Below are 18,384 nucleotides of genomic sequence, written 5' to 3' on the forward strand. Positions count from 1 at the left end.
GCATTAGACCAAGAGACTATGAAACCTTCAGTTAGGACTGCAAATAAAAGATTATTTCCATTGTTTAACGTGTCAATTATTTCATTTATTAATAGTTTAGTCTATAAAATGTCATGAAATAGTGAAAAAATTGTCAGAGCCCAAGGTGACATATTCAAATTGCTTATTTTGTGACCAACAGTCAAAAAATATGCTGAAAAATGACTTAATTAATCGATTATCAGAATAGTTGCCACTTAATTTTCTGTCAATCGACTAATCAATTAATTGACTAATCGTTGCAGCTCTAATTCATTTTCTGACCATCAGTTAATTGATTAATAAACTGATTGTGTCAGCCAATCAACATCCGTTCCAGTTCCTAGCTTTGAAAGCTGCCATTTAAGACAATAAGACCATACAATTAAATGCATTCATTGGTTTCTATGGGAACACAAGGTCTTACCGTGCTTCACATTTGGCAAAGGAGCCTTTAGAGTCCTTGCCACAGTTGCCATAGGGGTCTCCTGCCGAGTTGACCCTTTCAAAGCAGATGCCCGGGGCTGGCTTGGCTCCTACAACACACAATGAAACACATTGAAAAGCTGGCGACCATTATTGAGCCTTTTGCAGGCAGCGGGAACCAGCAAAGGAGCTTTCCACATACCTTGGCCCCACAGTGTGATACACTGCTGCTCGTGAGTTTGGCAGATGCCGTTATAACAGTAGCCGTCCACGTTGTGGCAGGCGTGGCCGTCATGCAGGTAGACATTGGAGGGGCAGTGAGGACTTGTACCAGTGCAGAACTCGGGCAGATCACAAGAGTTACTGGATTCACGGCATGGAGTGCCTGCTGGCTTCAGCTATACTCAAATACAGCAAGCAACAGATATAAAGACAAAGACATAATGAAGCGTAGACAAATGTGTGGTTAGCCAACAAGAGCTCTGAAGAGATATACCAAATGTTCTTAATGTGTTAAATTTTGAGAATGGAGTTAATCTGTAACGATGTCCTGTATCATACCTGACAGTCCTGGCAGCATTGTCCGTGGGCACAGACAGCATCCCCCTTCAGAGTGCAGGTAGTAGCATTGCAGCAGGGATTCATACACTCCTTCATATGGAAACAAATAGAAAAAAAGGCAACCAGAGAGAGGGAATGTACAGTGAGTGAAGGGGAACAAAAGTAAAGAAAAATGAACTCTGCACAAAGAGATCGTATTTCACCTCAGAGAAAATGCTCAGACTTTGTTATCGGGGGGGTGCAGCCCTAGCAAGGCTGTGTTTCATACCAACTAAACTAAAAACCTGGCAGAACAGAGGAAATAGCAGTTTCTAGTTCTCTAAAAACAATTATGTTTCCATCTAGGAGACCCTACAAGCTCATTCAGATGTCCGGAACCATGAGCTGGAAGGTGGAGGGAATAGCAAATTGAGGAGGGGAAAAGAGAAAGGACACACTGTAAAAATAAACTCTGGAACAACAAACAAAGTGTTCTCTAGACTAGAGTAATCTGTATCAAACAAAACAAAACAAAAAAAAATCTGCCAATGGGGTAAGCAAATACCAAGAAATATATGAAAACAAGACCCCAATTTTTCTTCTTCTTGACATGAGGGTGAGGAGCATCAGAAGGTTGTAATACACACAATGATTCATACTGTATGGGCAGGAAGGAATAATCAGTGCAGTGACTAATGCAGCCAGGAATTGAACCCATCTTGAAATGAAGCTCACTGAACTAATTTCAAGAATTTCCTTGAAACAAGTGTCATTTTTCTTGATACTAATGTAGCACTCAAATTCAACTTACTTTAGCCATAGTTTTTGATAGTTTGTGAAGCCTTTAACCAACTCTAACTAAGTTAAAAGAAAAGATATTCACAGATTTAAAATTAGTCTGATTTCTTAACTAAGCAAAGCTAAAAACAACAAAAAACATCCTAAAATAAAATATGAACTTCTTGGACTGCACTTTTGATGTGCACAGAGAGACAGGCAGTATCTCATCTCAACATACCATCCTTGTAATATTTCCCCACTCACCATGGAGGCCCATCTGTTTCATGTTAGCCTTTATCATGAGCCATGCACTGCACCAATCAGCAACTCTGTGCCTTCTGATGGTGATGGAAGGAAGCATTTACAAAGCTCAGCGGATAGGATGTACGCATGTGTGTCTGTCTGTGCTTGTGCATGTATGATCTCACACAGAGGCAGGCTGACTAGAACCCCGAGGTTTAGCTCTCTCCCACTTGCCATTAAGCCAGAGTCTGAACATACTGTACAACCGAGTGCAGTAAGAGTCGGGAGGAAGTAGATGGATGGAGCTGGCAGGGGACACAGCTGACATGATGGGCCTTCCAGAACTTCTTTCAGCCTGAAGACCATTAAGGGCCTTTCCCATGGTCCCCGGGGCCAAAGGAGGCGGAGGAGTCGTGCTGAAAAGAAGTAGCCTGTGATTGTGAGGAATAGGACCCAGGCTTTTTAATGAGGCTTTTTAATGGTGGAGAGAGGTGCTGTTTGAGCACTCTGATCTGGCTTGGGTTGGCATGACGCTGCTCAGCTCTGTGGAGAGCTTTATTATCGCTGCTGGCTCAGGCCTGCAGGGCTTACAGTATGTCAGTTCTTTGTTTTGAAGGACAAGGCCACTTTTCAGTCTGACCCTGGTTGAGGCCTGAATATGTCAACTAGCACACAAAAAAAGACTAACTGGGTATGAAAGTGTAAACAAAAGACAACGTTCTCTCATGTAGGCTATTATATAATTCAAAATATCCTTCCAAATCGTAATAGATGTCTCCCTCATATTTCATAATTCTGTTCTTGTCAGCACCACCTCTGCTGATTGTCGGATCATGATTAACTGGTTTATCATCCTGCAGTCGAAGCAGTTAGCAACGTGTGTCACCATTACATATGTGCATGCCGATGCGGATCCATTTAAATAATTTACAAGTTGACAGGGTGAAGCTGTCAGCGATGTTTCCTCTCAGCGAATTGTATCACGATCAGACAAGCATCCTCCCAAACACCTCTTCAGTGCACTGAATAAATAAATTCACACACATATCTCTAAGCTCATTTTCTGAAGACTGTGTTTGCATTACGAGAGCTTTCGAAACCGAACAGTTTGCGTTCACTTTGGGAAATGTTGGTTTGTGCCATGTTTCTGTCAGGAAAGCTACAGAAACTCTCACTAGCACTTATGTATATTTCATTTATCAAATGCAGGCAACATAATTTCCGATTATTTATGGTTAGCAGTTCGGAAAGACATTTCAATTTTGGCAGAAAGGGCATAGCACAAGAATGTTGAAGAATTGTAGGAGGTCTGGAGATAAAAAACGCTTTGTTTACCATGACCTTTAGCACTCTCACCTCCAGTTCTCCACAGTCACACTCCTCTCCCTCCTCCACATAGCCGTTGCCACATTTCTGCCCACCATAGAGCACTTTGACCTCAGGCATGTTGAACAGACACATCCCCACACCTTTTTCAAAGCTGGCAGTCAGATCCTTCTTGCTGCAGCTGCTAAACACTGTGGGAAACGGATACCTGCGGGTGAAAGAAATATTTTGTGAGTGACACAAACAGAGAGAGAGTAGGGAGACAATTGAGATCCTTCACAAGGGCCCTCTTCAGTCTGATGTAATCAGGGCTAATTGCTGCTAATCACAAAATCAATTAACCACTAGAGCTCAGCAACCTTTCCAAAGCTCTATCAGCATGCAAAGAGCTCAGAGCCCCGGTGACTTCTCCCTCCATGGAGAGAGTGGGAGATCTGATAAGATATATTTTATGAGACAGGGGATCATAAAAACTCAAACCAAAAAGTACTTCCTTTGCAAGACTTGCAACACCCATAAATTTGGGAGAAACAGGGAATGGTGTGTTTTTAATATTGTTTTTGGAGCGGACAGAAGGGGTGGTCTGCTCCATGGGGAAAGCACACAGCCCACGGCTCTGTCTGCCAAAAGCTTTGTTACAGACCTCATGCAGTTTTATTGAGCTTTTCTGTGATAATATAGTGCCTTAGATGACAGCGTATGTGTGAAATGTGCATGAATACGTGCTGATTGTATCTTGTGCTCTCTGTGGCTCTTGATAAAGAAGTGTCTTATGAGGTTTTTAATACCTCCACCCACACCATAAATTCAGCACAACAAGGCCAAAATGGGTGACTCGACATAATATTCACACTTGTCTTTGTGCATAAAGATGTGCATGAAACAAGAAGTGGATCCAGGTCAACTTAGATGTCCAAATGTTTCTCTCAAGAGGCTCTTGACTTTTTGAAACACACATTGTGAAGTGTACCGCCTCAAATGTACCTTTACACCTCTACTACCTCTGCCACCCACTCTCCTGTTTGGGCCTGTAGACGGTTGATTTTCTTTCCTTTGCATGAGCCAGTTAGACTTTTCCTGTCACAGCAGTGAGAGTGCTAACTCTGATGAAGTGAGGATAATAAACAGACCAAGTATGCACCCAGCAACAGCAGCCACAACCCACCCAACAGCTGGATGTCAGGAGATGCAGACGCAGTCAGACTGCATGCCCAGTTGGCTCGAAAACCTTTGCCGACATTAATTTTAATGATTTGTTGATGATTTGAAAATGTGTCCGTTTTACATTAACTTAAAATTCAGAACAGCGAGAAAAGTCCAAATAAGCAAACTGTCTACAGAGTTGATCAAATACATTCCATATATCCAGTGTATAATGCATTTTCCAAAATGGCAGCAAGGGAAATTGGTTGGTTAGCTTGTGAAGTGTTTCTGGTCAGGAGAGTGACAGTGTTGAAAAGGCAGCAAACATGTCATGGCTGTAGCACAACTGGCAATATCTATAAATCTTTCAATAAGCATATTTTAAGCCTTAATAATGAAAAGAGAAGCTTGTGTGTATAGGGACCAATTAATATGGAACATGAGCTGATGTGGCATCAAGGGGTAACACAGTCTTATAATGGTCCTTGACAGTCTGATAAACGCTGCTCACAAAGGTGTTTATATGAGCAATACATGAGTTTAAATGAGATGGAGATGAAGACTGAGCCTTGAACTCAGATTCATTGGCTGTACTGAAATATAAACCGTAAAATAACCACTTTTTCATTCCCGAGAAGGAGGCATTTCTATGTAGCTCAATGTCAACAACTCTTTCAAACTGTGTTTTTGTCTGATTGGGTTTCACATCTAATACGGCTCTAAATATGTCATGACACTGTGAATGTTTTGACATGACCTCATTCTCGACTTGCCTTTGATTTCCATCATGTGTGGAGGCGGCTTACTTCAGCTCCTGCTGTTGACCCCCCCTCCCCCAAACACACAGCCTGCTGCTCTCTAACGTCAATACTATCCGGAGGTTGTGTTAGGTGAAAGTGGGGGTACCTCGAAGCTGATCTCTAGATATTCTAAGTATTAAAGAAAAAGATCAGAGTGGATTTGTAATGAAATGTTGAAAGGAAAGAGAAACAAGGAAAGCTGTAATAACAGCCATAATTGCCCCCCCTCTTTTTCCACTCCTCCTCTCTGAGCTCCTCCAGGGATCCTGCTATGATGAACAGCTGTCAAGATTGCTGTTCAACAGGCAGGCTACTTCCTTAGCAACTGCTGTTGTTGATTTCCTCTTTGCCCCCAAAGTCTGGGCCAAAATTGCCAAGATGCAACCCCCCTTTTGCCGCATTCATTCAATTTCCATGAACTCAGCCCTGCTATTCAGTTTCCAGCCCATGCAATGCATGACAAACACTCACATCCCTGGGTTTTTTTATTTTTTTCTGTAACCCTGAGATACATGAGCAGCTCAGGATCCAGCTGTTCTTTATGAGAGGCAATACAGAAATAATTGGTCTACCCTGCAACAGTCGGGGGGTGGGAAGAGGAATAATGGTTGTGAAAAGGCAGACGCACAGATGAATTACAGTGGATAGCATTTAGCAGCTGCAGTCCCCAGGGCTAGTAAAGCAGTGCCAGGGCCAGTCACGGTGGGCACATTTGGGGCTCGTGGCAGACTAAGGACACTCTAGGCAATCCCTCATCACATGGAAGTCTGGGCCAGCACCTCAAAAGAAAAGACCCAGTGACTCTGACCTTTGAGCTTTTTCTTGTCCCGTTCTGGCTTTACAAAGGATTAGCTGTGTTAAGCTCTACCTGGTCTCTAAGACCTCTTTTTGTTCTGTTCTGTACTGCTGCATTGTTTTCCACCTGGTTGTGCTCCAGTTCCATTACGGGATCAATTCTTCTCTGTTCTCTGTTCTTTTGTTCATTTCTAACCTACACTCGACACAGTGTTTGACAGTTGGCTCCTAAGCTCCAGAGGTACTGCAGTTGATGGTTGGTAGAGAGTACAAAGCAATCATTGCAACTAAGCTGCAGCAATGGCCAAACAAGGCTTTAATGGATCTGTAGGAGGTCTGTTGATAAGGAATCATTCCCAGATCTATTACAGGCCCCTAAAGCCCCACACTGTGATAACACTACAGAGTGGAAGGCTTTCAAACCCAGATGAATTGTGGCAGGTAACCCATATTTTTGTGGAGATGTAGAAAAGGAGTGATCAGTGTAGACAATAACAATGGATTAAGTGGAATCCCTGAAAGTTCATGAACTAAACTGAACACTTTCCTATTAGCTCTGTTGCTTTTCCTCTGTCTCTACTATTCCGTTGACAGAAATTCTTTTTTTTCAAGTTTTATAGTTCCTGCATTTCTTGATGTCACTCAAGTACAATTACAGTAAGTGGATAATTAACAAAATTAAACGCATTAGGAGTGTAGCACATGCACATCCAAAACCCTTACAGAAATTGGATCACAAAACACAGATCAAAAGGTTGCTCTATTAGGTTAGTTTTATTGGGAGCTCTCAGTGCATTTTGCCTTCAGTGGCGAACAAAATTACACATTTCTTGTTAAAATGTTGCATGGCCCTGGAAGATTGTGTCTTAGATCACTCTAATGGCAAACTATCACATTAAAATACATAGAACCCTTTAACCCAAATTAGCTGGCCAGGGCTCTCTCCTCCTCCTCTGTCTGTCCCTGTGGTTCAGATCACAGAGGAGAACCGGGAAACCCATCCAGCACATCCTGCACAGCCGGTTTATGTCACTCTGACAAATATTTCAAACTTGCTGAAGTAATTCAAAACCACAGTCGCTTCACTACACATTTAATAACAATTTTACGGCTTCCTTTGTGCATGTAGAGCCTGAGCTCTGGGTGATGACATTAGGTGATATGATCTGTTGTGGCCTTTGGTGCCTGGCAGTCTGGCCTACGTTGTAGATACTGAAGAGCATTTTCACATTGATTTCCCAATGGACCCAATTAAAAAAAGGCATACTGGAGAGTTCCTGTTCTTCAGCCGGGCACAGGTCACATTTCCATGGCTTGTCTTGGACTTTGACTCACTTTCTCTGATTCCTGATTATTTTATGACAGGGGAGATACATCAATCTCGGTCTGACAGTAATCCCAAGCTCCAGTCATCATCTTACTCAGAGTCTGACCCATGAGTGAATGAAACCTGCTGAATAAGACATTCTGGAGTCTGGCTGTCAATCACCATCTTAGCTTTCATGAGTGATTTAGATGGCCAGTGACTGTATTTATTTGTATTTAATTTATAGGAACATATAGTCCATATGATATACATATCATATATCATAGAACTGATAACAAAAGTATGACTTTATAACTAATTAAACAATTTTGCATTACAAAGTAAGTAATCTTGAAACCTGCTTCATAACATGATTTTGGAAAATAATTTTAAGAGTTTTCACAATGGCAGTTTATCCAAATCCCGGAGCTGTTTTTACTTAAAAATGTGGTATTATGAAATGTTTTTTCTGACACTCTTGAAACTGAGAAACTGTTCCCAAGTTCAGTTTTAGCTGAATTGTGGATCAATCAGAGTACAATTTTTACCCTGACAGGAAGACAATTCATGTGCACGCCATGAGGAAGAATTGTGCTTTTTTTTTTTTTTTACTTCACTTTGAAACTAGAACTAGTGGTTGGGCTCACATGCCTCTACCCGGCTCATAATATGCACCAATGGCGGTAGACAGCCACACTTTGTTGATGAAAGAACTATGCAAGCGGACTGGACAAAAATAGGAAAATAAAGTTTTAAAGCTGACCATCAAACCAAAAAACAGCACAATGAAAATGAAGAGAAGGTAACCAAGCACATAACCTGTTTCAGTCTCAGGGAGAGATGGATTTTTCATGTTTGTGCACATGCATGTGTTCCTGTGTCCACTGAGTAGCCACCAGCAGCTCAGTTGCTCTGTCTGTGTGTTTTAAGGAGATATAATCTCAAAGGATGAGAGACACCAGGCTGTTCTCATTTAGAGTTAATGGAGGGATAGAGAGCTGGATGGAGAGGGGGACGCGACAATTGGCCGTGACCAGTGTGAGCAGGAAACAAGCGGTACTCTGTGCAGATGTGAGGCTGGCACCGGGACAGCTTGCAGTTTTACCACCCCCCCGCTACCAACCCCAAACCCTTCACCCCGCATAATAATGATGAACTGGATTTCATTATCTCCTCTGCTCTGTTCCTGGCCCCGCAGCAAAGCCAGGAGAGCATGATGGGCATCTGTCTATACATATCAGAAGAAATTTCTGTACTCTATTTGATTAAAATGAACAAAACATGAATCAAACAACAGAAACAAAACGACAGGACTCCTCACTGACTGAGAGTGGGTGAGTTTTGCCAGTACTTTCACTTATTGAATGCAGGGTGCTGGCAATCAGTGGGGCTTTTGTACCAACTCATTCAAGTCCTGGTCCTGTGAAGAGGCTTTCTGTATAATCACATTGCGCTTTGAAAAGAGCTGTTGCTTGCCTAGAAAAACATGGCAGTCAATGCTATAAACAAATAACTATGTAAATATGTAGCTGCCGGGTGATGAACAACATTCAGGTGATTGCAACAGAGCTAATGTGTGTGGCCACATGGCATTTTAAAGCATGGAACTGGAAGGGGCTTGAGCTAGACCCATGGGAGATGCAGCACTGCCTCAGGCTGAGTATATGGTGCTGACCTGGAATTAACTGAGGAAGTAGACTGTGGTAAGATAGAGTTCCTAAACATCCTTATTTAAATACATTGCTTCCCTAATCCTGGATTAAACAACAGAGTAGCAATATGGAGCAATAAGGAGGTGTAGAGGGGATTATATTGAAACCAAGGACTAGATCATTACTTTCTTTTGTCAGCTGGAATGAAAAAAAAACAGTCTCTGAGGAGAGCAGAACAAAAAAAGAAAATATTCATGTCTTATTTTATCTCTCACTAGTCTATGTTTGGTACAAGCATTTTTTCATATTTAGAAAGGTTCGTCTCTGCTCCGTAGGAACGACTTCAGAGTTAGATATTTTAAGGGACAGGTGATAAGTTCTTGCTACATAAAAACTGTATAGTAGTTTTCAGAGGTAGTTAACTATTTATTTGAAGCTGCAGAGAGATTTCCCTACATTAAAGTTGCATATATGTCAAAGAATAGCATCACTCTAACTGGCTGTGAATGTGGAGGAAAAGGAGAGAGTCAGAAAGAAACGGTGTATGAGGAAGATGGAGAGACAAAACTATTTTATTTCTACTTCACCAGAGTTTCTTGGGGTTTTTTTCATTTTTGCTCATTGTGTTGCCATTTTTGGACAAGTCCTTGACCAGGGATACCCTCAGTCAGGGCTAAATATAAATCTACATCTTACTGCTGTGTTGTTTTATGAGTCTATAATCAAGAATAGCATTACCTTGTTTTTCATGGGTCTGATCCAAACTAAATACGGAGGGATGTTTCCAGCATAAACACCACTCTGGGGCTCCCACAGACCACTAGACCTTGGTTAGAAATGATACCCAGTGTTTCCACCCAGAACATCCCTGTCCCACCACTTGGTCTACCAGACAATTTTAGGCATAGTGAGCAATTTACTTCATCCCTGATTTGATTACTTATTAGTATTAGTAGTCCTTATTATACAGACTTAGTTTTTTTTATTATGATACATTCAAGTTTGACAAACATGCAATTACATACTCACACACTCAGGCTACAGCGAGTTTTTGGTCCCACATGTGTAATGCTTTCTGCAAAAAGCCCTTTTGTTAAGTCTTTTAGAGAGCAACTACATTTGGGATATAAGGGAATAAGTAAAACTGTACTGCTTTGGCCGTGCACTGTGACTGAACCATTGGCTTTCCATTCAGAATGAGTCATATTGCCGCAGGGCATCAGCACAGCTGTCGGATCTGCCATAAACCCAACGGCCCAACAGTTCATCGGCATCATTTGCTTACTGCTCAACAGACATTAAATTAGAAATGGTGAGCATGTGGAATAATATTTACATATGATCACAATCTGTGCTTTTTTTGAGCAACACCCATTGTGTTAAACAAGAGACAAAATTAATGCAAAGTTAATGATGGCTTGATATCATGATAATGCATTTTGGATGGTTTTGGAGTTATTTGTAAAGCTGAACCAAAAGGGGCCTCGCTGGAGAGCACTGGAGAGCACTGGAGAGCACTGAAGCAGCGAATTATAGCGATTGTCCTGGGGCTTATGAAAGCCAAATAACTCCCACAGTCTTGGATATGGCGATAAGAAGTAAGGAGTCAGCAATCTTGTAGATCTATTGACTCTTAATAGTCAAGATAAACACTGTGACTCACCCAGTGGAGGGAGTCATGATGCAGCCTCCTCGATCTACTGTCACCCTGCAGCCACACCCCCTTTCTGGTGTGTCATGGTTCATTCCAAAGTTGTGTCCGAGCTCATGGGCCAGAGTGACTGCGGCACCCAGGGGGTTGTCAGAATGGTCCTAAAGAAAAGATAATTCACGCAGATATTGAACTTTCCATTTCATTTCACCAATACTTAATCCAAGACTTCTTTACTTTATCAGTCTGGTTTCTATCCAGTATATTTCTAGACTAAATACGATGGTAAAAGCAACATCCTACAGTAAAATGTGTTCAGTTTACAGCTCTATTGCAGCAAACAACTGCTAATTATAAACAGACATTTCTGGTCACATACTCAGAGGAAAATAACAAATAATAAAAAATTTTATGCTAGCCAAATTGTTGTTCCCCACAGGACCCACTGGAGAAACATTACTCAAAACAAGTGAGTGTAATTGCATATTGCCAAGATTAAACAAACAATGCTGTTGGATCTGCGCTTATCAGAGCGTTTCCACTGCTCGACGTTGTGGCACTGAAATGAGTAATGAAACAGCAGAATGCAGGCTGTCACCTTCAGCTTGCTCGACAAACTTTAACCGAGCCAGATGTGCCACTCTATTCTCACAAATATGAGCCTCTTCTGAGCAAAACTCACAAAAAGGTTGAAAGACAGTAGAAAACTCACAAAGCACGGCTTGAGAATCACCCAGCCGATCAGGCAAACATAACAGAAATTAAAAACTGACATTATTGTAGGATGCACTGGGAAGATTAAGCTACAGTGACACACAGAGTGAAAGCTGCTGTTGGCTGAGGTACCAAGGTTTCCTGCAACGTGTGTACAACATGAACACATGAAGAGGCCAGATAAATAATGAAGTTACTGCGGCTATCAGCTTTTCATGGATACATAGCTGTGCGTCAGGGCACCTTGCCTCTAGAGACTTCCGTCACTGTGCATTATTCAGTAGTGCTATGCAACTTGAGCTTAGACTGATGAACTGCCCTGCTGGGGGCTTTTGAAAGTAACAGTCATCAGCTGACAGCACATGCTGCGCTCCAACTGCAAACCCTGGATTTGTGCTAAAAAAAATAAAAAACCCTGATTCTGTTTACTGGAAAAACTGAGACACCTTCACTGACTGATGAGGTTGAGGAGCTCAAGAGGGCACTGCATGCCACTGTCTGTTCTGTTTCACCACACCAATAAAATCAATGTAACATTCAGTGCTGGTAAATGGAGATTCCAGATGGTTTGAGAATGGATGTTTAAGATTTAACTGCCTAGAAAAATAACAATGAGACCCATAGGGGAAGTCACCTAATGAGCTCAAAGGTACTCTGTAAATGAAGGGAGACAACTGCGACAACAGGGTCGTGATTTTCCCAGCAGAAGAGTCGACTGAAGACAAATTCTGTATGTCTGTGATGTGATGTATATGTGTGTATATAGAGCTCTATCATAATGACCGAGTCTCCATTTTGGCCATCTGGGAGGGCAAGAGTGAAGAACCATCTGGGGACTAGCTGTAAACCTTACCACCAGCCAACCAGGCCCCAAATCAAACAGCCACTCAGAGACAGAGAGTATAAAATAATGGCATGACTTGCGTTAATACAACATGACTTGTGCACATAGTCTAGAATTGCAGTTCGGTAATGGGTGAACATTTACGACGTGCCCCTGCGTTTTCGTTCAGGCTCTGATATGTTGTGCGTACACCCTTAAATTTACTCATTTGTTGCGCCTCATTAAGAAGTATCGGTTTCCACACATGTAATCGATACACGCTCTGATTTATCAGCAAGCGGAGGGTACTAAGGATACCCTCCAATTGGCCTTGCTGGAAAAAAAAGACTCAATGATGTGTCTGCCCTGAAGTTAATACAATTTAATATCTACCCTGGAATCCTTAGCTCAACCCTTACACAAGAGACTCAGAGGAGAAATATGAGAGTATTATGTCACATAGAAGGGAGGTAGAGACCAAGGAAAAGAGCGGAGGGCAGGAAGAAGTTCTTTGTCCTTTACTTCAGGATGGATTACAGATATTTCAGCATGTTTATATTCTTCAGCACAACGTACCATGACGATTCCTCCTGACTGCTCTGCTGTGCACATACTCATGATGGGTGCCATGCCAATGGTGGTGCCCTGGAAATACACCCCACTAAGTGGGAGAAAACAGAGGACATCACATTATTAACATACAGTATGTGTTCACACTTTAACAGTCATTAAAGGCACGCTGGAGAGTTTTTTGACCACTAGCAGTGCTGTAGAGCAACGTTTTGACGACTGCAGAGGGTAGGTAATGCAAATGTGCGGCGGACACTTGTATTAGGTTGGTATTTCAAAGCTCATGTTTTTAGAATGTTCTTACATCGACTGGAAACATCTCATTGCTTTGTTTAACATTCAAATGAGTATTTTGTGAGCGTTATTTTGTCAGCTGTCAGCATTTTGTTAGCACCTCATGAGGCTTTCACAACATGCCAATGGCTATGACTGATTCAAAAAATGTTTTGCAAACGTTTTACGAGGTAGGAAATTTAATTTGTTTTGGTGAAACAAAACTGTCTGTTGGTTATTAAAAATCCACACTGCAGGGTACCTTTGAGGGCAGCTCAAGAAGAACAGGAAATAGCAGTCATACTACAAAAACAGCATATTAAATTTTGCTTGGAATAAATAAGACCCAAAGACTGCTCCAATGACTACTATATAATTTTCTCTAATTTTTGCGCTCTCAATAATTTTGGAGTAAAATCACACTTTTCAAACAGTTAATATGTCCTTTTTGAACACAACTATGCGCTACAGTAACAGCTCTACCTGATAAGCTGAGCATTGTCATGAGGCTTCTGAGGCAGCAGCTTGACCTTCCTCCAGTCTAGGAACTCATGCAAGGTGGTGAAAGGGTCCTGGGTGATGGGGCACTTGTCTATATCGCTCCACACCTCCAGGCCCACCAGAGCCACACGAATATTCAGAGCCCTGTAGAACTGATAATGCAGAGAAGGAAGGAGGGGGAGGGAGGGATGTGGTTTTACGTTAATGACTCATCTGTCTCCCCTAAATTTTCTTTTACCAATTTTTTTTTCACAGTACATTACCTATTAAAAGACAAATGCTATAAAGTAATCACTTAAAATGTGGCTCTGAACAAATCCTTAAACATTAATCACTGTATGACTTTCTATATGAATAAATCATCTTTGCCTTCTGTTTTATTAAACCGCCACCCACGGCACGTTTTATTACATCTGCCTTTTCACAACATTTCTCTGCCGAGTTATGGAATTGATCATCCATTCATAATCCAATCAGCTTCTGCTCGCAGGTCGGTTAATTCTCACCAGGCTTGATGTGACCTCTAATAAATCACATTCCAACACCACATTCCCTCTGTTGATTTGATTGTTACCTTGTCCACGTAATTGGCGATCTCAGCCAGCCGCTGCTTGACCTTCTCCATGTCCTTCCCTTGCTTCTGAAACTGAACAACACGACCAGGAAGAATAAAGCAAGGGGAGAGAGAGGTGATCCGTGCTCTTGAATGTTTATTATCACCAAAGACATTATTTGGGACATATTAACATTGTGTCAGCTCTAGAAATTTCTTCACAGGGTGTCCTGGAGTTATGCCACTATCACTTTCATGCTAATTCCACTGCCGCTTCTGCTGCAGCTGCTATCATCAAAGAGCTCCTCAGTGGAGCTTAGGCTAAAGAGATAACCTCAACCACCTTGTCTTATACCCAGCATTTATTCTGTCTCTGTGGCTCTCTGGGATTGGCTAAAGCATGTGACATTGACCTATATGTCTCATCTTACTTTCTTCACACTTTCTTCTTTAAGATCTTAAGCGCACATAAAGGAATAGTCTCATTTGTAAGTCAAGTGGTCAAATGCAGTATGCAGAAGGATGTAGCTGGAACTGGGGAGCAAAATGGATGAGCAAGTGAACACATCAGACGCGACAACAAGGCAGTGGTGGAGCCATCTTATCTGTGTCTCAACGGAATGGAAGGGCAGCTAAGCATGTGACCTGTGAGACTCTTTCCTGTGGGATTTGATGGAAGAGGGTAAAGAGGTCAAGACTGTGTGACCTCTCCTCTTACCTCTCTGTTGTCAGCCACGATGATCAGCTCCACGTACTTGGTTGTAGTCTGGATGTGGCGTTTATGCTGCAATGGGAGAACAAAAGGAAGTGGACAGGGGATAGGTGGGTGTAAAGGAGAAAAAATATAGAGGAAAGGTCAAAAGAGTGCAAGAAAGGGCAGTAAATGGGAGAGGGAATGGAGTGTGGAAATGACAAAGTGATAAACCAAGAGATGGAAAGAGATGAGGAGGAGGAGGAGGAGAGAGTGAGAGAGAGAAGAAGAAGGACATTAGGAGGACGCACTTATCCACAGATTTCTGGAAAGAGCAGCCGAAGTTTAGTAGGTGGGCACTCAATACGGCTTTTCACCTGAACTACACTCCACACAAAAGGCGGCAGAAATGAGAATCAGCACAAAGCAATCAGCTGCACTCCACGTCTGACCCAGTAAGAGCCGCTAAGGTCACACGGACCTCCGATAACACTCCACAGGAACCAGCTTATTAACTACTAAATCAGTTTTTGGGCAGCGCTTCCTGCACTGTTAGCAGTACACAGAATAAAATATTTGCACCCCCCTGCTCTTCCTTCCAAAAACAAAGAGCATGTGAAGTATAGATTTATGTGACATCTCTACAGTGGGGGATGGGTTGGTGGGGATATGAAGATGTCCTAATAGAAGGAAACTGGTTTGCACAAAAAATTGAGACTTTTAAAATCTTTTAAGATACTAATTTGTTGCATATATAGCTCTTCATATAGGGCACTTAGAGCAGATTTCAAAGAAAAACGTGAGCCAAAATATAGATTTTTTTAAAAAACATAGAAGATCAGCAAAAAAATATTAAACAATAATAAAAAATATTAGCAGAAAAGTGAATAACTAATAAGAAAAGTATTTTAAAAATATTCAAAAATGGAGAAAACTAAAATATCTTCATATTAAAAAAAGAGCAAGTATGGAGATTGATGATTCGGGCTACTTCCAAATGTGTGACGAAGATGGCATCTGGCCATGGAGCAGCTCTTGCCAAGCTGCTCTCGTGTTGTGTGTTTGGGCACCAAGTCAGATTTGAAACGACTTTCACAGCATGTGAAACTAGGTTCTGTTTAATGTGCACATACACACATACACACACAGCAATGCACACAAGCTCACTTCATCCAGTCATACACACGCAGATCCTATACTATCCTGCTGGCTAAGTGTTTTGCCTTCACACCATGGCCATCTTTCAACCTGAGCCTCTTTATCCTTGCTGGCTTGGCAGCCTAGGTCCTCTCTGCTCTTATCTGCCTCTCCATAGATAAGCCAGGATGGGCAAGTGTGCTCTAAATGTACCCTATAGTGATTACCAAGTCTCTTGGAGGCCACTGGAGAGGAGATAGACATATGAACTCTATGTTCAGTGAACTTAATGAAGAACATCCCTGTACTTGAATTGAATGAAACGGGTTAGAGCTATAGATGTGAATTTACAACACACAATTAAATGTTTCATTGTATTCATAAAACCAAAAATACATTTCTTTCTTTCTGTCAAATGGAAAACATTGATTTCTTTGTAAAGAAAAAAAAAAGACAGAATATTCTTCCTCCACTTCTTCCCTCAGGTCCTGTTCTGAACACCACTGCTGCTTCGATATTGGGGAAATTTAGGTGGCAAAGGAGGCCAATGCTTTTCTACAATTTATATGGTGAAGAAAACGTAGGAAAAAAGATCCACTTTCTAGCCTCACAGCTTTCAGCCACATCTCACAGTCAGTCTGCAAATAGAGTTTTCTGAGGTGTGGAAGAAGATGAATTACACTCTCTTCATACATAGTATGAGTGGTATTAAGTACTGTTTCAAAAGATCAAGAACGAACCTACATCCTCAAACAAACTTCACAATTTAGTTTAGGATGGCTGTTTTCAGTTCTTTAAATCCATATTCGCTATAGTCCACTTCAGAAATGATCCAGCCCAATATTATGTTCTGCCCCTCAAAATTCTGTTTCAGTCATGGAAGACATTCTCCAATACACCACTTCATGTTGTGTTCAACTCTAACATCCTGGACAGTCATATTTTTGTCTTGTGACAATGGAGATAAGCAGGAACCCATGTTGTTGACGTGCAGTCCCTGTCAGCATCATATCTCTCTACCTTTCTCTACCCCATCTGACTCTCATCATCCAGGGGCACTCTGCCAGCACGCCTCTTTATCTTAAGACCCTCATGCAGGGCACATCACAGCTTATCAAAGCAGCAGCAGTACACCTCGGTGCCCCCGTGTAACATGCTGAAGTGAGCTTGCTTGCATGCCACAAAGTTCAGCAAATCTGACTTTTTATTCTCACTTATGGGGGTACATTCTTTTTGCTCCTGCAAAGCGACAATTTGTTAAAAGCGCTCATGCTACAAGCGACGATTTTTGAAATCATCCTTCTATGTGTTATCACTTTTTAATCACCTGAGGGATTATCATATTCGACCACCTCCCTTGCACGATCCATCTGTCTTCACTTAGTAGAGATGTTTTCCTTTCTAACTCATCTCGTGACATCTCTTGCTGTCTTAGGAGGGGTATGGACTTAGTATCTTAAACAAATGCAAATCACATTTTGATCAGATAACACATATTAAAATACCTTGAAAAAACTGTAGGAGAATTAAACCATTTTTTAATGCTGGCATAAATCATCAATATGAGCCTTTTTCTTTGTTATTTTATTCTCCCTCTATTACTGTCAGGGGGATAAATGTGCATTGTGCCGTTGTCAGGATTTGTCAGCTTGTGCTGGATCATTGCAGAACTCTTAACACTGAAGGCAAAGGCTGCCATCTAAGCCAGCTCTATAATCATCAACAGGAATCGAACAGTTCAGTAAAACATCAGAGAAGCCCTATTACTGCATGAATAAATGGAAACTAATAATGTGAAAGGACAGGATGGTCGATGTTTTAGCCAGCACAGCCATATGTTTGGCCTTCTTCCCTAAAACACACTCATTATAACCTTAATGATTAAACAATAAAAATAAAAATCTCGGAAAATGGAAAGTCCCTCACATTTGTGTTGCATCACAATTATAAAATGCTTCGCCTGCTTAACCTCCTTTTGAGTACTTGACCATCAGTTTCATATCTTACACCACCCAAATCTCTGTGTCTGTCTGTTGACCTGATGAATCAGCTATGTTCATCCACTCCTGCCATTCTTCACAAGTCAGATAAAGATCACTGGAGTCTGTGTTTTCCACTTATCAGTGCTGATCATCTTTAAAGCCCTATTCTCTCTGAGAATAGAGACTCCCTTAGACCATGCCCCTTATGATTTATCTTTCTGCTCAGTGGGGATGCAAGGAGCATGAGTGTAGAGTGTGGGATGGAGTATGGTTTCTAAAAAAGCAATCAGTTTAATTCTGGATGGATGGGCCCTGCTAAAGGCATGATGTACTGTACAAATCTGCAGTCTGAACTCGCTTCTGAGCAAATGTTGCCACTTAACAGCCAATGTACTTTGCACAGGCGTTTATCAACCCCCACTCTCTACTCTATACACTCCATATCACTAATGGACACTGT

The 18,384-nt window shown here is 41.6% G+C and overlaps 1 protein-coding gene across 2 annotated transcripts in view; it reads right to left on the reverse strand.

The window, feature by feature from the left end:
• LOC122970830 (disintegrin and metalloproteinase domain-containing protein 12-like) overlaps positions 1–18,384 on the reverse strand; it is a 77,017-nt gene that overhangs the window by 9,900 nt on the left and 48,733 nt on the right. For both annotated transcript variants that reach the window (XR_006399335.1, XM_044337110.1), the window contains exons 7-15: positions 14,833–14,898; positions 14,136–14,207; positions 13,544–13,713; positions 12,794–12,878; positions 10,693–10,841; positions 3,364–3,541; positions 1,006–1,095; positions 647–842; positions 446–554 (exon numbers count right to left, since the gene is read on the reverse strand). Coding sequence is in view for 1 of the 2 variants with exons in the window: in XM_044337110.1 (XP_044193045.1) it covers positions 446–554; positions 647–842; positions 1,006–1,095; positions 3,364–3,541; positions 10,693–10,841; positions 12,794–12,878; positions 13,544–13,713; positions 14,136–14,207; positions 14,833–14,898 (1,115 nt within the window). In the remaining variant the exon portion in view is untranslated. The remainder of the gene's footprint in view (positions 1–445; positions 555–646; positions 843–1,005; positions 1,096–3,363; positions 3,542–10,692; positions 10,842–12,793; positions 12,879–13,543; positions 13,714–14,135; positions 14,208–14,832; positions 14,899–18,384) is intronic.

This window comes from Thunnus albacares, chromosome 20, assembly GCF_914725855.1.
Source record: "Thunnus albacares chromosome 20, fThuAlb1.1, whole genome shotgun sequence".
NCBI lineage: Eukaryota > Metazoa > Chordata > Actinopteri > Scombriformes > Scombridae > Thunnus > Thunnus albacares.